The sequence below is a fragment of the Hirundo rustica genome, chromosome 2 (assembly GCF_015227805.2).
Source record: "Hirundo rustica isolate bHirRus1 chromosome 2, bHirRus1.pri.v3, whole genome shotgun sequence".
In the NCBI taxonomy this organism is placed as follows: domain Eukaryota; kingdom Metazoa; phylum Chordata; class Aves; order Passeriformes; family Hirundinidae; genus Hirundo; species Hirundo rustica.
In genome coordinates, this window is record NC_053451.1 from 49,972,464 (window position 1) to 49,994,124 (window position 21,661).

Genomic DNA, 21,661 nt, shown 5'->3' on the forward strand with positions numbered 1-21,661 from the left:
CTTTTATTTTTTCATAAGCAGCAAAGGGGTTTCTCAACAACCTCTGCTTATGTGTCAGCCCTGCCAGGTTGCTCCTTGCAGAGAACTTGGGGAGTGCAGCAAACTGTCTCTCATGGCCAAGGATCAAGACAGGGATTTAGTTAGTCCCTTTCTGGATGTTAGGCAAGGGAACAACACTGGAATAAAAACAGTAACATAAAATAAAATTAATTTTTGTGGCAAAATTTCAGCAGATGAGTGCATTTTCGAATTTTTTTTCTGGAGAAAACCTGTCATTGGGAATGAGGAAGGAAACAAAATACCTCTGTAACTAAAACTACAGTGTAACACAAACAATAAATTATGTATATATTTTAAGTTTTGAGTTGGCCAAAGTTAAAGGGAGGCAGGAGAAAGTTTGAATATGCAGTTGAAATCAGAAATACCATTATGCTTGGGGATCAGATAAAACTAGCTCCAGGTAGTACATTGTACATGTACATGTACATTGCTCAGTTTTAATGTTTTATCTCCTGTTGTTTTGAATGGGCTGTGAGTTGTAGCATTTCAATTATAAGAAGCTTGTCAAAATGACATAAGGACACTGATCAGAGCAACAAATAAATCTCCTTGTATACATTTTTGGAAGTAAAAAGATGAGTAAAGAGGCACATTTTTCTCTTCATTGTCTTAAGTTTCTTAAACGTCTGCAGTTAATCAGATGGGATCTCCCTCTGGAGCTCTTCAAAGACATCAGTGTCTTTTCCTCAACTGTGTAAGGAATTTATGTGCTTCATTTGACAGCCTGCTTTCTCTATAGCGTGGAAGCTGGATACATTCCCTAACAGCCAGATCCAGATAATATTCTGCTGATGTCTTTACTCTGTGTTAAGGCAAGGTGCGCTGCGCGCTGCCCCACTTCCACTCCTGGTCTTCCTCCTACATTCCTAGTTTCTCTGGAAGAAAATTAGAAGAGCTGCTGGCCTACTCCAGCAGCCCCCATGGATGATCAGGAACCATAGGTATTTAAATATCTGAGTGTCAGAGAACTAAGAGCCTAAACTACAGAGATCAGATTTCACTCCTCCCTGCCTAGTAGAACTGGCAAAAGCTTTTAACCTGGAGAAACGAAGAGTTTTACATGTAGCATTCTGAACAAGGGGCATGTCTTGCAAATCACCTCTGTGTCTCTGTTTGGGAATTTTTTGCCATCTTTCGTTTGGTAAACTGAAGTTTCTGCCACCTGCCTATGCTAAAAACTGCAGCATCAGGTATGCTGTTATAATAATCTGCTGTGGCTTATGCTTTTTCTTTTTTCTCTAAATGACAAGAATAGCCATGACAAATCTAGAAACCAAGGAGCTGAAGGAATTGGGCAAAATTTAAATGCTGAATTAAGATCATCACATAATGCACAAGAACAGTCATCTGTCTGTGCATCCATCCCTTATTAAGTAGTGCATAGTTTTATATTTTTAATTATTAATGCTAGTTATCTACCTAAAGTGTTCAGAATTTGAACTACATTTCTTCTTTCAGAGATTAGAAACAGACATAAATACCATGTGAGTGATCTAAACAACTTTCAGAACTTTAACTATTTGTATTTGTAATTATTTATGGTATCTGTAAACAATTGAAGCCCTGCCTTGCTAGAATTAAAAAATAAAAAAGGAACTGTGCAATAAATGTTATATTTTTACCACATAATACTGACATATAGTAACTTGCATTTATGTATAATACTGATTGCATAACACTTTGCTGCCCCTGGACAGCTTACTTTATGAAGACACTTTTGTGACATTTTTAGTCACAAACAGAAACAAAATAGTGATTATATATATTTTACTATGTCTTTTTTAGCTTGGGAAGAAGATAGATAGCTCAGTTAAAAAACCTAAACACTTTCTGTTAAACAAATCTGATCTCAATTTTTGAAGAAAAGTTGCTTTCATAAAGCAGCCTTAGGCATTGTTCCTGAAGGAAAAGTTTCTGTGTTCCCAGAGCTTGTAAACATATTGCTTATACCATGTAAGTGTTTTTGTATAACACATAAATTGGAAAATGTGGCCTGGAGCTAAAAAAATCTATCTTGCTGTAAGAGTATGATGGTCACTAAATATCAAAAACAACTGTTATCAGAACTTTTAAGGTTCAGGCATGTTCCCTGTCCGTTGCTTCAGACATTGTCTCCTGGGATGAGAAGGGCTGAGGGACAAAATGACCTGTAGCAATTACTTTAAATTATACAAGAGCTTTGCAAAATCTTCAAAACAGAAATAAAGGAGTTCTCAGGGACTTGGAGCTGAAAGCATGAGCCTGTCCCAGGGTTTCGCTTACCAAGATTTAGACTGACTGTTATTGATTCCCAGTGCTAACATAGCTTGTATTTGGGAGTACTTTAGTTTTATTTGTATTTGCTTGACTCTTTGTGAAGTACCTTAACTGAAAGCATTCAAAAATTCTGTTTATCCTTGTTAAGGTATTTGGTAAGCTTTATTTATAAAAGTAATGGTTATTAAAAAGAACAGGAAAACATTACTGTTTGGAATTACTAGGAGAATTATAAGAAAGAGAGAAAAAAACCTCTGCTGTGGGATGATTACCAGCAGTGATAATTCTATTTGCAAATATTTCAGTTCCCTGTGAATACGGCATATTTTAAAAAAACCCATCAACTACAAAAATCCACATAAAAAGATCTATTGGTATAACTCTGCAAATAACTGAAACGAAACAATTCCTAGGCTACTTCAAGGACTTCAGCTAGTTTCTCCAGTTACATACTTCAAACAAGTGTATTTTGAAATGTAGGATACTTAACAGTAGCAATAATAAGCAAAATCTTGCTAGCAAAATGCAGTATAATGAAGAATTGCAAGATTTGCAGGTTTAGAAAGATCTCTAGATATCCTTGAGAAGAAAGCTTTATATACACCTGGAGTATATCCAAATATGCCAGGATAAAAAGCTGGAAGTATCATAGTTTGTATTTTAGCACTTTGTTTTAATGCAACACTTGAGGAATTTAAAAAAGTGACAGATTCTCCCTACTGCTCTCCAATCCTGCTCACCTCTGTAGAGTCCAATGTGGTATTGCCACCCACAAAAACCCCAAAACAGTTACAAAGGGAATTGGGCTAGGCAACTCTGAGGGGGAAAATGTTCATAAACTGATCAATGTACAGTTTAGCCCTGATGGAAAAAACACTGCTTTGACAGTGCGGAAACCAGCCTGGTTGCAACCCACCCAACATATATTTGAATTTAAAATGCCAAAGTGATTGCAATTTCTTATCTTACATGATAAGTGATTTTCTTTTCATTTAATTGATATTTGTCAATGCATCTGACTTGAATTACTTTTCAAAGACAGCTCAATTTTGACAGCTTTCCTCTGGGGGGAAATACCTTTATCTGCCAGTTAGGCTATCCAAACTCCTTAGTAGCCCACCTAACAAGCTGCTGGAGGCTCTTGACACATCACACCCAGGGTAAAGAATTATTCGCTGTCATGGAGAATTTTGAATCTTTGGGGAGTTTTTTCCTGAACTAAAGTAACCCTAGATTTAAAAATAATTAGTTCCTTTGCAAAATGGAATGTTTTTATTTGTCATGCTGTACCTAGGAGGTTGGGTTTTTTTGATATGTACTGCCAATTTTAAATTGGATGCATAAACCAAATATTACTTCTCAAATTTGTACAGTTTTCAACCTCATACTTGCTACTCTTACGGATTCATTTTAATGTGCATTAGAATTAAGTGCTCTGTGTTCCAAGGTGCTTGTGTGAGCACTCCTTATCATTTGCTGTCATTTGAACACAATTTCCAAATAAGAAAAAAAGCACCCATCAAGAAGGTCTAGTATTTTATTTTATTTTATTTTATTTTATTTTATTTTATTTTATTTTATTTTATTTATTTTATTTTATTTTATTTTTAATTTTAGTTTAGATATCTTCATTCTGTTTAATGCAACTTAAACTCATCTTCTTAAGACCTTTTTACAAAACTGGAAACATTACACACAGGGTAAGATGACTGGAAATAAAAACTGAATGTATACATTTCAATTTATAGCAACTTACTATTTTAAAGTTTGCTGTTATTTTTTGTTTGTATTCATGGTAAATTCTTTTACTTGAAGAAGTGGAAATTTTACAATGCTGTCATTCACATGCAAAATGCAGGCTTTGTCATGTCTGAAAAGTCTCTACTTGCTTGGAATACGGGGCTTTCCCACTAAGGCTTTTTAATCCCATTTCTCTCTTTCAGTTGGTGTTTTGTGGTGGGGTTTTTTTTTTTTTTTTTTTTTTTTTTTTTTTTTTTTTTTTTTTTTTTTTTTTTTTCCTCAGTGGCATTATGTGTCCCCCAAGACAAGGCTTGGACAATTCAAGACAGCTTGTGATCTGTGCTACACAAAACACAAAACAGAGGGGGTATCTTAATAGCCTCCTTGCATTCAAAATGCATCATAGTATTGCAACTTTTATTTTAAAAAAACCAAAAAACCAGGGTCTTTGGAATGTTTGTATTCCAGGGGTAATCTTTTTAGTTTATCATCTTTTATCTCACAAACATGATAATTTTCCATATATCACCAGTTATTTCTAATACCTTGGGAAAATCTACAACACAGCAGATAGAAGTACAGCTTAAGGTGAACTTTTGGAGTCTGGATCGTTAGTTGCATATACTTGGTACTCCACTTTCTCTCAGTTAAGGCACCTATCTTGGCATGTTAATACAAGACAGTCTGTATATTCTTTCTTCTAGTTACTGGCTTTGTATACCTTTATCTTGATATGTGATGTACATCGTAAAGAACAAAACACAAGTTGAAGTGTTCTGTTCTGTTGTTTCTTGGCAGGTTTAGGAGCTTTTTTTACATTTTAATTTAAGTAAATCAGTTCCCAGACTAACTGCCAAGGCTTTTGCCACAGTGAAAAGTCCTCATTATGTAAATACTGAAATGTCACCATTATACTGCTTGAATGGAAACAATAAATAGTAACTGCAAACCTTACAGTAGTTTATCTACCATATCACTAATTGCTTCATCACAAATATTAGATTAAAGCCAAACAAAATTTCTCTGCACATACATTAGAAATGAGCTGTTAAATCTGTGATGCTAAAACATTACTTATTCTAGACCTGATCTTTGAAACATTGGATTGATAGTCTAAATGCCAAAGAGTTTCACAATGCACAGAAAGCACACATAAAGAAAGCCCAGTAATACAACAGAAAAGACTGGTGAGATTTTACTGAAGTTAATTTCTGGAAGAAAAAATATTTCAAATGCAAACGTAGACTTCAATGCCCTGTCAGATTTATTTCAGGAGAACCTCTGGCTGATTCAGAGGAGACTTCACTGCACTGCAAAAGTCTTAGCTCTGAGATAATTCAAAACTGGGCAAGAGTTTTACAGGAGTGTCAGTTTGAACAAAAGCTTGGATAGAAAGAATAGTCTGTTTCCAGTTTTATTACAATTTGAAATACTCCATACATGGAGAGATTGTTAAGGAAAGGCTTGAGGCTTATGACACTTTCCTATAGAAAGTAAACACACAAGAATGTCATAAAATGAAATCTTGGATCCATCAACTCTCTGAAGTTCATGACATTTAATTTTTTTTTTAATGTTTCTCTGAATTGAGTTCAGTCATGGATCTCAGTGTTCACACAGATTTCTGGTTGTATGGTAGCTTGTGATATGGCAGTGCCAAAATGGCCATAGATCCCTTAGCATGTCAGATCATATCAGTTGGGCTCCCATGGCACTACCAAAGAAATATGTCTGTTGAAATATCAAGCTAAATTGCCTTATTAAAATTTCACACAAAGAGGGACAGAGGGATCCTAGCTCTATCACTAGAGTCTAATTTTCATTAACTGGGCATGTGTTACCTAGGAAGAAGTTTCAAAAGTACCTAAATGCCTTATAGGAAGTGCCACAATCTTTCAGTGGGACTTTTATGTACAAAGAAATTTGTAGCTCATTTTTCTTACTCCATCTCAAGAATTTTGCATATTAAAAAATATACTTTGCAGGGTTATTGAGTCAGTAATGTTCTGCTTCTTTCTGCCTTTTTTTTTTTTTTTTTTTTTTTTCCCCACTATGTTTCAGTTCTATTGGCTGACTTGAATAGCATACCAAATCCTTGCTTTTAAGACAAACTTTAAAATGCAACCCAACCTGGTCCCCTCAACTTTTGTGCAAGTTTCCAATCTCACAAGTGCTGCTTACTGCCCATCCCACATTTTATCCAGTGTCTCCATCTGTTTCTTGAAGAAATATCTTAATTTCAATGATAAGCAGATTAACAGATTTCTACATATTTCTGGTTCCCTGTACCTAAGATTCAGTCTGTAATTCTCACAGGTGCCTGCTCCCATGCTCTAACAGAGGAAGGGTGTTCATCACAGCCTGGACTTAGGCAGGGCATATTTTCTGTTGACTTTTTCTCCCCTTCTGTAGAGACACATGAAACACTTGAATGGGCTGAAAATGTACGGGTTCCAGATATTTTCAGATACTTTAAAAGAAGAATCTTGTATACCTGTTTTATTTATGGTCTCAGTGCAACCATAAACACATAATCTTCTTTTATGTTTTCAGACAAGACCAGAAATAGTATTACTCTTTCCTGAGAGGGCCTTATGATTCTAAAATATTCAAATACACAACAAATAAAGTAGTCAATATTTGATGAAAAACATAACTCAAGTTTCAAGTACTGAATATTTTCCCCCTTTGATATAATACATCTATTGTGTTAACTATTTAGTCTTCTGCAGTTTTACAGGTAAATAAAAACAATTACAATATATATAAACAATAAACAGTGCACTAATGCTCTTGAACATGCTAAAGCAGGAGTTCCCAAAATGCTGTCTGGGGGTCTTGTGCTGATGTGTGCTCTTGGGGCCATGATGAGGCTGTACAACAGAATTCACTGGCAGTGCAGTATCTTTTCAGTAGGAGAGCTATAAAGTTCTACACATTGACTTGAACAGCCCAAGGGTTTCACAATGTGCAAGGTAACTCAGTAATCTCACCTTCCATAATATATATTATATATATATAAATATGTATATAACCTAATTCAACACCAAGTTGCCTAATTCAACACCAAGTTGAAATGTACTTTGTACATTTTCTAAAGGCATTTGAGAGTCAAGGTGAGTTGTCCTTTTGACTAATTATCTAATTTTCTTCATTAGTTTATCCTGAAATTTTATTTTTCTCAGAATGTCACTATGTTAGTCTTATATACTGTATCCTATAGATTTTTAGAATGATGGCATACTGCAAACTGCAGAAGAATCAACTGCAGTGCAGCCCTCTGGATGTTTTCAGTGTTAGTCACTCGATCACATGGAGATTTGTTTATCAGCTTTGCTTTTGATAAAGAACACGTTGTGTCCCCTCATATTACAACTTTTCCCCAAGAGGATTTTGGCAGAGCCCAAGCTGAAATGGACTGCTCAAAATAGTCTATGGGGTGTATTCTACAAAAACCACAGTGCATCCTTTCTTCAACCTCAACCCCACAGCCACTGATGCCTGCTGAAGATGGTCTTGTGATTTAAAATAAGTTTATCTGCTAATGGCAAGTAGTGTATCTTTTCTAGTGCCATATACATTTTTATTTTTTAATTCTATATTAATCAACAATGAGTGATGGATGTTTATTAAAACATGCAAGCAGCATGCAAGTGTGCTAAAGAGATAAAGGTCAGTAATTTTGATAGTATCTATATGTTTTCCTACATGATTTCAAGATACCAATTCTTTTCAGTATGATCTTTAAGCATATCCTTAAATTACAATTCTTCTTATAACTTTACTGTTATTTTCCAAAGTTCCTATAATTTCTCAGTAGAAACAGTCATGTACCTAATGTCCGCAACAAGCAGAACACAACAAATGCCACATTGTAATGGGAAATGGTTACACTATTAGGAATACTGAGGTTACAGAAAAAAGTACTCAATGCAGAATGCTATATTCACCATTAGTCCTTCAAATTTGTGAAGCTAATAAAAAATCCTTTCACTAACATAATATTTAAAGTCCCTGAGCCACCGTTTATTCAACTCTTAATAATAAAGAGCTGACTGACTGATAATAATGCATCAGTGCTAAAGTAATCAGCAGTTTTCCAGCCCCTTTTCCAAGCAAACAGAAAACAAATATAAACACTAAAAACCTTACAAAGTTTGAGTTACCATGTCCTTATCTATCAGCTCTCAAGAATATATCACAGAAATGCAGACAGTGCAAATCTAACGGACACACTAAGGAATTTAGAATGTATAAAGCTTAGTGCATCACTCCTTTCTTAGACAAGTAATTTCCCATTTTCCTCCCCTTGACTTCTTAGCCTGTTCTTCCCGGGTATTGTTATTTCAGTGCTCAGGTCTCCTACCTGGGTAGGTTTTCCATGTCTGCAGAAGGCAACTAAAAGGAGATAATAATAACTATGTTATTCCTCACGAAGAAGTCATTACAAGTTTGAAACTGTTCTTCTCCTCTTGCTTTGGAGTCTCAGTTTCATATGGTAAAATGAAGTACAAACTTCCAAAGTATGGGAGGAATGAGAGTAAGAATTTGTACTTCACTCAAATATGTTCTTCTCTAGTTTTCTCTCTTGTACTGAATTATAGAAGAAGGAACTATTGCAGCGCAATTTTCAAATAGCTTGAATTCCGCCTAAGTTCCACTGCCTCATTAATGAAAACAGAAAAGTACCTCTCAGAAACGTGCTTCAGAGTGGCTAAGCGAGGCACTGAGCAGAGTGTATGCGATCCAAGTATAAGGGTAAGAAGCTTCCTTTGGCAGGTCTCATACCTGATCATAGATGTTGGCTTGACTGCTGCTGTCATTTGATCATTTAAATTGAATGAACTCAATGTAATTTGAATAAGGAAAATTTGCAGGATCACAGCTTCATCAAGGTTGGAAGATACCTTCAAGATCATCTAGTCCAACCAGCAACCCAGCACTACCGTAATCACCCCTAAACCATATCCCCAACAGCCACATCCAGATGTCCCTTGAGCACTCACAGTGATGGTGACTCCACTACCTCCCTGGGCATCTTATTCCAATGCTTTACCACTCTTAAGGTGATTTTTTTTTTTTTTTTTTTTTTTAATAATATCTAATCTGAACCTCTCCTGGCACAGTTTAGGATCATTTCCTCTTGTCCTTTCACTTGAGACATGTCACAAGAAGACTGACCCTCACTGCAGTACACCCTCCTTTCAGGTGGTTGTAGAGAGTGATGAAGTCTCCCCCAAGCCTCCCTTTCTCCAGGCTAAACACCCCCAGCTCCATCAGTTGCTTCTCATCAGACTTGTTCTCCAGACCCTTCCCCAGCTCTGTTACCCTCCTCTGGATATGCTCCAGCACCTCAATGTCCTTATAATGAGGGGCCCAGAACTGAATACAGGATTTGAGGTGTGGCCTCACCAGTGCCCTAAATCTTGTGATTTAAGCTGATACAATGATTATCAAACTTTTCATTTGGCAATGATTGTGTAATGAAAATAAAATGTACCTAACCGTAGTACAAGGATAGAACAAGGAAATTAAGGACAGTAAGTGAATAATCGGGGAAGACAAAAACTGATAATCCAGTTTTCTTCCCAGTAAATTACTGTTTTCTGAAATAATTTCCAGAGATCAGTTGCTTTAGCTTTAAATGTCAAAAACAATGGAGCTTTCACAAACCTCCTTTAGAACACTACAGTTTTCCTTGAAGATTTACTGATGGTGAAAGGTGATGGCACGGCTCCCCCGCTAACACAATACAGAGCTGTGCACAGAGGCTGTCTCTGACATGTACTGGCCACTCCCATGCCTGTGCAGCCTCCTCCAAAAGTCTTTGAACTTACAATCCGAAGGCCAAATCCTGACAAAGATATTCATTGTGAATACTACCTTAATTACCTAAATTATCTGTTTCGGTCATCTTGTCTCTCCTGGGGAGTGGAACCTCAGTCTTTGACCCAGCTGAACACGGTAACATTCAATGCAAATATCAGTCCATCATTATGGTGCTTTAAACAAACAAGCAGGTTTAGTTCAGATCTTCCTAAATGTGTTGAAAGAGGCATTATGTAAATATGAGTGCAGACAGGGAGGCTGCAGAGGGGCTGCTGGAGCATCTAGCACATCCTAATGCAGAACTCTAAGCAGTTCCTTTCCCGCACCGTGGCCTTCCTGACTTAGCCCCTTGTCTCTCAAGGGAGAGAGAAATAATAGAGGAAGCTGTGACAACTCTTTTAGGTGCCCTAAGTAATGTTAACAGCAACAGAAACCTTTCTGGATGTTCCAATTGCTAATATTGGCTGTCAAAAGAAACTATTTGAAATTGCCCCAGAAAGGATTTTCATTTCCTGCCTTATTGGTAGGATTGTGCTTGTCTTTCTGCAGCAGCCAACAGTATTAGTAGGTTTTCAATACAGCCCCTGGGGTGAGGGAAGATCCATGACAATTCACACTGTGAACGGTATGATTTCATAATACTTTCTCATTGCCTAATATCTGCCTGAAATACCTTCAATTATTTACTTCCCTGAAATGTTACCCCTGAAAGTAACACATATTGTTTTCAGGCTATTTCAGGATACGATAAGCTTATTGATGGAAACTTGAATAGTAGTTGCCTGGTTAAGTAAGTTCCTGGTCTTCAGCTGCGTTCTGCTCAGTATAGTTTGAAGAAGTGACAATCTAGAAAAACATTATATTTTCAGAAGCTATTCTGAATAATTTATTGCCCCTGCACACAGAGCTGGCTGCATGCACACAGTATCAAGTATGATATGGAGACTTGAAGTTAAACAAGCAAGGAAAAATGGCTGATGGTGCCACTTCAGAGCTGCAAAAGAATCTCTGGACAGAACTAAGCAAATAATCATAGAATTATTTGGGTTGGAAAGAACAACTAAGAACATTTAGTCCAACCATTAGCCTAAGTATTTGGGCAGAACTGTGTGTTTTTTATGTTTTGAGCATCAGCACTGCTGATTACAGACTCTTGACAAAGAAAAACAGATTGCCAAATTTAGATTTTATGGGAAAGCACAGGAAATATATGTGGAACTGCTGTGAGAGTGGAAACTTGGGGACCATGCTGAATTCATAAATTGAACAAAAGTATCCTTTATCTTGTACCACTCAGAAGAGGCAGAAGCTGTATGCCTTTGGAAAAAGCAGAAAGAGCGTTTTTTTAAAGGGCATCATTATATGAATTGTTTTCAGCAGTTTCTTCCACTTGACATAGAGTTGGCAGCATACACAAGCTGATTTTTTTCCACCTTCCCTCTACTTGTTTACTGCTCAGAGCACTTGAAGTTTTGTCTCTGCTTATTAATTAGAATGAAACAAGAAGTTCAAGAGTTGTCGCCTAAATGCGTGTAACAACTATTTAAGAGGCGATTGGGACACTGACTCTGCTTGTGGTGACTGCCTGTCTTGGAGAAGGTGACAGCCTTTCCTTCTTTCTAGAGCTCAAATAGGAGGCTTGCAGTCAGTAACAGGTACATCTGGCTTGGAATGCCCCTCCAGGATAGATCTTAAACACAGTTTCACTGTGAACTCCAGCCGCAAGGATTTAGCCAGGATCTTGTGCAGGGTGCTGTGTATGATTGTCTGTGTCTGTATGGCCAAAGTAATCAGATTATTATATGATTTTTAAGTTTAAGGTTTGGCAGTAAGTGCTGCCCTTGTCAGCATTTTTGCCCTGTGTCGCTTTTATTTATTTATTTATTTATTTATTTATTTATTTTCTTTCTTTCTTTCTTTCTTTCTTTCTTTCTTTCTTTCTTTCTTTCTTTCTTTCTTTCTTTCTTTCTTTCTTTCTTTCTTTCTTTTTCTTTCCACTAGAAAGACATTTCTCCCTAACACCATTTCTAAGCGACAGAAGTAAGTAACTTGACTGACATACATTTGCTTCAACTAGAGTCATGGGGGGGAGATTTCAGTCTGCATAGTAGTCCATGACTGCTGCTAAAATTTGAGAGACAAGAAAATATTTTTTTTATTTATATTTTTTTAAAATTCTTGGAGGCTTTTCTAGAATGATGCATGCTTACTACATAGAAAAAAAAATCAAAACCAGGATTGCAACTTTGCATCTAGTTTTTGAAATGTTTTGACACATTTACTGAGATTTACTAGGTAATTTCACATGCTTGTCTGGCAATTTATAATCCATTATTTTGCACTACAGGCTGCATCCTTGAGTTTATTTTATGGCATGGACATAAAGTAAACTAAATGACAACATCTCCCTTTTATCTGTGGGAATGACCTTCAGTAAAGAAAATCCAAAGGATTTTGTGCATCCATTTTGAGATATATTTTCATTAATGTGAATGTTTCTGAGTAAATGAGGCTTAGGTTAGAAGTACATTTACTTAATAAACTATGTGTCATGAGAATCAGGGTCAGAATTGCATCAACAGTCGCACAGTTTGGGAACTGTCTTTGGGCCTTGGTCTTCTAATATTATGTGCTGAGAAAGATTTTTAAAAATCTGGCTTATTTCTTTGTGTGCTGGTGGGTTTGTGCAGTGAAGCTGGGATATGTATGAAATACAGCACAAAACTCCCACTCAGTTAAGGGCATGATTAGTCACCCCAAACTGGAGATAGGTTAGTACTAAAGGAGAGAAGAAATCAAATATTTTATATCATAGTTTTGATGTAAATATGGACGTTATAGTCCAAATTCTACTTCCCTTCATTTAATCAGAAATCAATGAAGCAGCTTTGTGTTATAAGCACTAGAAGTAAAAGGAGAACTGCAGGCAGAGTAAAATAAAACAGACTGGGTAAAAGACTACAGGACTATGGCCTGCATAGAGCATATTTACAAGGAAAATAGCCTTTAAAAGCTGGAGGAAGGAGAAGAGAGAGGAAGGAAAGGTATGCCTGGCCTGCAGGTTAAGATCAAATTGTGCTGCAAGATCAGGAACACTGGAATTCTAAGGGTTTGTTTTTGCCCACTATTTGGAGTCACTTCATGTTTTTGTAATAGAACTGAACTTCTCCAATGATAAATGTGTTTAGCTCCAGTCATTTGGTTTGTCACCAGCTGCAAGCAGGAGGAAGCTGTGCTTATTGTCCAGACTAGTGACAATTCAGCTGGGAGGCTTCTGTTCCTCCAGTTTCAATAAACAAAGTTAATTCATTCTTTTTTTTTTTCTTTTCTTTTCTTTTTTTTTTTTTTTTTTTTTCTTTTTTCTGGAAAGATTATATATAGTTGGATTATTTTTATTACACAAGGCTTTTTATTTTGTTCTGAAACTTCTGTTTTCATTTTGCCCACTGGACTATAGAACATCATGATATATAACATCACAGATACAAAAAAAAACCCACAAACCCCCAACCAACCTACCAAAAACATTATTATATACCACTCTTTAACTTGTCCTCTGCCTTGTTTTAATGAAATAACACTACAAAAAACAGTTATTAAGTAGAAACAGTGCTGTGGGTTAGGTGGCTCAGTGCTACAGTGCTGCCACACTCAAAGCTCATTTTTCAGCATAAAGAAATATATTCTGCTCTAAGACTAAACGTAAGCTCTATCCCCTTGGAACAGTCCTTAGATTGTGTGCTGTACATGACACGATACATGATCTTGTAGGAATGTAGGAAATGGAGCCAATGTTCCCATTTAAATAAAAAAGAAACCAGAAAGCCAAAGTTTGAAGTTCAGGCTAACAGAAGTGTGGTCAATCTCAAGTAAGATTTGTCTAGTGAAAAGAACCAGTATACTTTTACTGTAGGTTTAGGTTCTTAATTTTATAATTCACAATAATTATCACCCTATAAAAACTTACATAACTCCCTTTCCTCCTGTAACCAACCCTAAATGACACCACTTCTTTAAAACACACTTGAAACTAAAGAGTAACTTGTATTACCTCCAGCTCCATGTGTTTTTCTTCCTTGTCATGGTCCTTCAGTGCCTTTTCGGAATGATTATTGCCATCTTCTAAATGACAGATGGGCTGATATTTAGTAAGTTCATGTTTAGCTTCCTTTCTTTGAGAAACATTCCTTCTCTGAAAACCTTTGAAAAATGCCTCATAGAGTGGCAGTTCTGTAAATGTATCATCATCACCTCTGTTACCTGCTTCTTCCTCTTCAGAAGAAAAATTATCTGCTTCTCCTGCCTCACAAATATGAAGCTTAGTGTCAGCTTCCTGTGGCAAAAATTCAAAATCAGAAAATGTGATAGCACATGGTTTGTGTTCTATCACTCTGATCTCATAATTTGCTTCTGGTTTCTTGTCTGAATTTTTTCCTGTGAGGACTGGCCATTCTGTGTGCATGGGAAGGTCTAAAGGATCTTCCTTTGACGTGTGCCTTGCAGAACAGGATAATTCTTCACAAAGGTGCTTTGTCTCGGGCTGGTTGGTGGCACTGGCACGCCCTGCAGCCAGGCCAAGTTGTGAGGATGTCTCATTGTGGTCCAATAAGGGTGACACAGACAGCAAGCTCAGCTCAGGTTCCAGTAACGCACTCTGAGATTCATATGGACTCATCTGATTTTCAGTCTTTCTTTGGTATTCTTCATACCTGGCTTCCTTTGGAGTTCCCAGGCACTTGGCAGATGTAAGGTAAGGCGAGCCCTGTTCCTCTTCATAGATGTTAGTTTCCATTCCAATGGGTTTCATCCATCAGAGATCAAAATTACTTCATTCTTGCCTTTCTAAAGAAATATATGTCTAAAGAAATCTACATATGTAGTCAGGAAATATATTCCTAGTTTTCCAAAACCATGATCACACAGTCATTATTAATGCTAGGATTCTCATACAAAACATCTGAATCCTTCCAGCTCCTGGAAAAAAAAAAAAAAAAAAAAAAAAAAGGAATGACGACATGCTTGCAACGAAGAGCATCAGCAAAAGCAACCCTGAAACATGAAATGTCTATATAAAATTTACTTCAGATTTACTTGTGCCTCTTCAAAATTATTTCATGTATGCAGATTAAATGAACTTAAAACATGAGAATTTTTACTTGTTTTGCTTAGAGAATGGGAAAGAAATGTTTTTTAACTAATGGCTCTAAGTTGATTATTGATACAACGGTTCAGAATCATTTAAAGTGACGCTAGACATATGCTTCCTATCTAAAAATGTGTCTGTTCGCTGCATTTTCATTGTCTGTTAAATCACTGACAACTTCTGCCTTGCTCTGACAAAGCTACTAAAATGCCATAGGAAAGACTAAGGAACAAAATATAGGGAAATGTCATGGAAAACAGACAGAAAAGATGTCACTACAGGTATGATTTTCTCTGTCTCAAATTCAGTGAGTTGCCAGCGCAGTGCAGCACCTGCACGTTTCCAATAGATTTGAAAAGGAAAAGGAGGAGGCTAAAAATAACAAGAGAGCTTCTGTACTACATTGGAGTTGGCCTTGTCTGTTTTATAAGTCTTGATGTCCATGCTCTCATCTAGGCAGTGCACCTCCCAATGCACTGGGAGAAGGAAGCAGCTGAAGAACAGATCTTGCATCACTGAATAGCTTCCATTCACCCATACATGTCATTTACTTCTTGTGACAGACTGAATATTGATAGTATTTATTTTAATGATTGTTTCAGTACTCCATCTGTGAGAGAGCAAAGCAGAACAGAAGCTTTTCAAAATAAAAAGAGAAGATTAAGCCTTTGATGTATGTGGCAAACCTGTCAGTGAAGAGGAAGATGTGTCAGAAGGCAGCACTGTGACTGTCAAAGTGGGAAGCAAGCAAAGTAAGATGCTGGCATGCAATGTGCCTGTCACTGCATGTGCCATAAACTGAACAATGCACACCAGCTAGGCATATTTTAGTGCTGGTTAGTGTACATTTTACTGTTACAGGCATACCTTTGGTAATAGAATACTGTTACACATCCAGAAAATTTGGATTTATTGCATTACCTTTATCATTTGAACTGCAGCTGTAATAGATGTGAGCATGCAGGTACACACCGTTTCTGTAGATCTCCTCTCAGCTATTGATAGCTATTTAAACATCAGACATTATTGTAAACTGTCTAACCTCCTGCTGCAGTCAGTGGAGAGAGAAAAATGCTTCCAGAAGGTAAATGCTCTCACTTATCTTGTTTACCTATTTGACGTGGGAGAAGTCTCCCTTCTGACTTGACTGCCTAATACAAAACTTTAGAGGATGTCTAGGCAAAAATCTTACACCAGTCATCCAGCCTTTAGAGGGACGAATAATGCCAAGAAGAATTTCAGCCCATATCTGTGGTACACGATAATAATAGATTACATTATCTATGCATTTACGAGAAACCTGCTTCTGAGGACCTCAATTTCTCAGGTGCTTCAGGTTAGTCATCAACGCAGAAGTGACTTCACTTCTAGAAGTAGAACTAATTGAGCACAATATCTTTGAAAAAGAAAACACATTCCCACATTTAGATAGAATGATTGGAATAACTAACTTTTCTCACAACATCTTGTACATTGTGGGTACAGTGAAAAAACCTCTTGCCATTTCAGGTGACATTTATCTGTGCTTCACTATGAGCCATCATCCTTGCTTCTGTGTCCCTGACACCCAGCACCTTGGAAGAAGGCACATTCCTACCACACAAAGCCAGCTATAAGCCAAAAAGTTCTGCCTACTCTAGCAGACTGCCCAAAGGGCAGCAAAAGAGCTTTGGCCTGGCTGCCCATGTCAGGTGAGAGGGTGGATTGTGTTCCTCAGCCATTGCTGCTGGTGGCTGTCCTGTTCTTCATCTGATGGTGGTTCCAGAAGAAGTAGCAGTGCTCAGTCTCCAGGTCTCCTCCAGAGATTCTCTTTCCCAGTCTTCACCCCTTCCTACTGTCACTCTTTCTTCCCATCCTTGACCCATTTCCTGGACTCTCTTTAGTTTTGGTAATGCTGCCAAGCAGGATCTGCTGTGATGACGTGCAGAAATACACCTCTGTGTTCATAGTAACATCTTTGCTGTAATAAACCAAACATTTAGCAAAAAGTGCTCCAGAAGCAGTTACAGAAATTCACAGGATCAGAGGATGGGTTGGGTTGGAGGTGACCACAGGCGGTCATGTGGTCCAACCTCCCTGCACAAGCAGGGCTGTCCTGGAGCACATGGCACAGGATTGTGTCCAGACACTTGCTGAGTATCTCTGCTGAGGGGGAGATGCCACAACCTCCCTGTGAAATCTAGTCACAGAGACTAGAACAATGGTGAATAGTAAAGAAGTTATTACACAATAAAGAAGTTCTTCCTCATGTTTAGGTGGAACTTCCTGTGTATCAGTTTCTGCCTTGTACATCAATTTCTGCGGTAGGCATGCACAAGATAAGTGAATTATATATGTTTTATTTCTAGTACTTTAGGATGATGCTTTAGACTCCCAAACATAAATTATCATCCAAAATATTGTATTTTTTATTATATCTCTATGTAATTCTATTTTACTAGCATTTAAAATCAATACCTGTCTTATTTTAAAACTTTGCTAGGTTATTTCTCTCAAATGAGTTTTGGTTTTTACAGGATATGATGTAAAGCTGTAATTTTTACAATTTAATTGCAAAAGTCATTGAAGAGTTTTTCTGTTTACTAGATTTGCTTATTCTATTGTACTCTTTATTTTTCCTGGGATGAGATTGAAATAAATCAAGGATGCAAAAGCAGGCTGGTTTTGTGCAAGTACGGCAAAATATCTCTAAGGAGGAAGTGGTGAGAAGAAAGAATGTCAGTTTACCCTTGTTCATCCTTTTTACTCAATCTAGCAGTGACTATAAAAAACCCCACACTTTTACGTATAATATTAAATTCCATATTTATAAAGAGTTACGTGTAGACATTTCTAGCTCCTAAGAAATGGAGCATTCTTGGCAAAGCAGAAAATTTAGAAATCCTGCCCATAGCAAAATTTGTCACTCAGAGTGCTCTGAACATTCAGAGCTGAATCTGTTCATGTCACAAAAGGCCTCTAAGACACCCCTGCAAAAGAATGTAATTCTCACCCCAATGATGAATGCATGCACATACAAGTTCTGAAAACTAGTAATCTTTCTGGAAAAGGTTTTCAAGGATTTATAAATAGGGTGATTACTTTTGTATGCATACATAATTCTAAATGAATACTGCAGCATGAGCTGTACTGGTAGAAGCTAGTCTAGCTAAGGATGCGGAATAATGAATGCCTGTGTAGGTTTTTCAACTAAAAAGGGAGTGCAGGGCTACCAGAAGTAGCTGTCCAACCAGAACTGACTCCGGGAAACACAGGATTTTTTTTTTGCTAAATGTGAAATGCATATCTGAGTGTAGCAACTTAAGCTGCTCACGCGTGTGAGTTTAAAACTTACAAATAGAATGTTATTTATTAATGAAAACTCCTTACAAATCAGCGGTAAATTAATACAGACTTGTGATATAGCTAGTGACATGCCATGGAAGGGAAGTTCTCATATGGTCTGGCACAGGTCTGGCACACGCAAGTGTGTATGTGAAGCCTCACAGATCAACTTCTGTGTGTCGTGCTCTATTGGCTCGATTCCCCTCTGCCTGAAATCAAATTATGATTTATTTCATAGCATTTCAACAGCAAGTCACCTAAAACAGCTTTTCAAACATGGCTGAAATTAGTGCATTTCAATACCCATTATGTATTTTGGCATTACAGAGCACATGAATATATGTAACTTTTTCATTTAAATTCAAATTAAATCTGAACTGACATAGTAAACCAGTAAATCAAGTCTTAATCTTGGCTGGAAGATTACACCACTCATCTAAAATAAAATTTTTACCTTTCAGGCCCCAGTGCATCTTTTGCCCTTTCACAATGACTTTGCTTGGTATTTTTTACTGTCTTATACACTGAAAACTTTTAAACAAGGCAAGAGAATGCGAGACACATAGACTAGGAGAAAATGACGAGATTAGGATTTTTTTCCTGATGATAATTTTACCTGTTTGCAAGGTAACCCCATATTTTTCAATTCTGTTAATTTCCATAAGCATAACAACAGGAACTGCATGAGTTGCCAAAAGATCCTCTAAGCATTGGGGCAGAACAGAAAAAGAAGTGAGCAGATCCTTAACAAAAGACAGTTCAGCTTCCTTGCTGTACAAGAACTCTGTCAACAGGAGTATGTGTGAGAATCCCTGGGGCGAAAACAGCCTTCTGCAAGCACTGGCTGAATTATTCACAGAAAAAGACAGAAAAAAAGGAGAGGGGAAGGAAAAAAAAAAAAAAAAAAAAAAAAAGAGATTAAGAGCATGCTTCATAGGAACACCAGGCACTTCTAAAAATACAGCATGACCTCATTCTTCACATTATGCCAGACCTTAACATCGTTCTTTGCATTATCACCTGGAGCACCTGGAGTCAGGTTCCTACTGCTTGAGTTTGGATGCTGCCAGATTATGAAAAGGTAGGCAGTGAAATGCCTTTTGATGTAGTATAAAGCCAGTGTAAAGGAGTACTAAAATTAGCTTCCATGTAATTTGCAAATTCTAATTATTTTTTGCCTATGTTTTGTGAAGACCTACATTTGCTGCCAAAGCTTTACAAGTCTTTCCTTTTATATATATTAATAGAATCATAGCTTGCAGACAGGCTTCTGCATACACTGCAAAATATAGCTGTAGTGCAAGTTAGACACATGGGCCTCTGAGTGTGATTATAAATCAGTTATTTGCAAATCCAGCCTAGAAAGGAAAAGGGTGTATTGTCAGTGGAAATACAGGTCTTTGAGTTATAGTTAAATTTTGGAAGTTTTTTTATATATTGCTTTTGAACAGAGCAAACGGCAAAAATGGAAATACTGCAATACCCTTCTACTCATTTAATGAATGTATTTGTGTACTCAGGCTTGTAGCTGTAGATTGTTTTTCACCTTGAGATATCCCGGAGGCACAGATACTTGGCACAGATGCTGCCACATCTACGTCCATCCTGGCTTATTTCAGCAAGTGAAGGAGGTGACACTGAGATGCTGGTTTCTCTTACACCTCATGCTCTTGATTTTCTTCACCGAAGTTAAGCAGTATTTTATCCAGCAAAAAATTTGGCATAGTTATGAATGAGTCAGTCAGCAAATGAAGCCACATCTTGAGGCAACCATTTTTCAGGAACTACTTTATATGACAGTTTAGTGAGGGTTGTCTCAGTTCGGAAGCGTTTGTTATCACAGGACAGCTGCAGTACCAGGTCTTGTCTACTATCAGCTTTGCCATCATTGCCTACACCTCCACTGTGTCAGAAGCTCGTTCTCATTGCCAAGGAAAGTAAAATATCTTCTCATGCAATAAACTAAAATGATAGAGGCACTTGGTTAATTTAATAGTGCTTATATTTATGTTTGTCTTAGGTGCAACTGTTGGCGGCGGATGTGCCGTCTTCCAAGCACCCTCTTAACAAACACAGCACTGTCAGCAGTTTATTTACAGCTGGACCTACTTGCAGTGCATAGGAGGAAAGACTGCTATGAGAGGAATTGTTGACACATTTTGTGCTATTTGCTGAGCCTGAGGCCGAGTTTAATCCAGCAGAGGCACTAACATTCTGCCAGTATGCTGACTCAATTGTATTTCTGCCTAAACCAGCATTTCCAAAGGCGGTGTCACCAGCACCTTACACGACGTGGTAATTGCAAATAAAGTGAGAAAATACCCTCTGCAATACAACTGTTGCCCTTTCTAAGAGCTTAGATCCATGGGCAGTGTTTAGTTCTAGATAGTTTACATAAAGTGGACCTTGATTTTGCAAATCTTTTGGCTCTGTGCAGCCCATGAATAGCATGGTTACAATCCTGAGCAAAACCAAATGGCAGGAATGTGTGAGCAGTACAGTATCTTCAAAGAATGAGATCTGTCTTTCCCTCTGCCTATAGGCACCTTTTACCGCTGCATTCAATGTGTTACTTTTGTATTCCCTGTTCTGCCGCATGTGCTTTGTCTTACATGTATGAAATGTGCCATCAATCTCCTGAGGAGATATTGGCCAGAGGCTGTTTGACTACATGCTTTTAGAAGGCAATTTTGAGTGATTTAAGATTACACCCTGAATTGCTTTAGAAATTAAACCTGATGTAAAGATTTTGCACTTTGGCTTTGTTTCTACTTGGGCAGTGCAATCAACATGGAACAGGAAGAGTAGCCAGCCATACGTGGACACTGTTCATAAACACAAGCTCCAAAATGAACTAACACCTGATAAATATCTTTAAAATAACACTGGATAAACCACATAGAAAAAAAAAAAAAATCTGTGTCCCTTAGGCTGATGAGCTTCACACTGGTTAAGATCCCATGTTTTTATCTAAGCTGCCAGTCCCCACCAAGGTCAGGAAACATCCTTTTTGCAAGCAAAGACACACAGGTATGAGCTGCTTCCCCTTCCTGTTCCTTCAGCTTGTAAAGTGAATTCCATTATGTATGTTCATGGGCTGCTCAATGGACTGTGTGGACATTAATCTTCATTTTCCACAAGTGGAAAGACCTTTTTTTTTTTTCATATTGGAGGATGTCTATGATAACATATAATTACATAACAGATCTATTCATATCTTTCCATTTTTAAGCTCCTGAAAGAGAAATGATGTAAGACAACCACTTCTCACTCTACACATTAGGAAAATAACAAGCAGCTTGGTTTCAA

General features: G+C 37.3%; 1 protein-coding gene across 4 annotated transcripts in view; it reads right to left on the bottom strand.

Moving 5' to 3' along the window:
- STARD13 (StAR related lipid transfer domain containing 13) overlaps nucleotides 1-21,661 on the bottom strand; it is a 288,035-nt gene that overhangs the window by 228,526 nt on the left and 37,848 nt on the right. For 3 of the 4 annotated variants that reach the window (XM_040056754.2, XM_040056753.2, XM_040056755.2), the window contains one exon: nucleotides 13,937-14,859. The exons of the other annotated variant lie outside the window; for it this stretch is intronic. In XM_040056754.2, coding sequence (XP_039912688.1) covers nucleotides 13,937-14,692 — 756 coding nt within the window. In that variant the 5' untranslated portion in view covers nucleotides 14,693-14,859. The remainder of the gene's footprint in view (nucleotides 1-13,936; nucleotides 14,860-21,661) is intronic. 4 annotated transcript variants of the gene reach the window in all.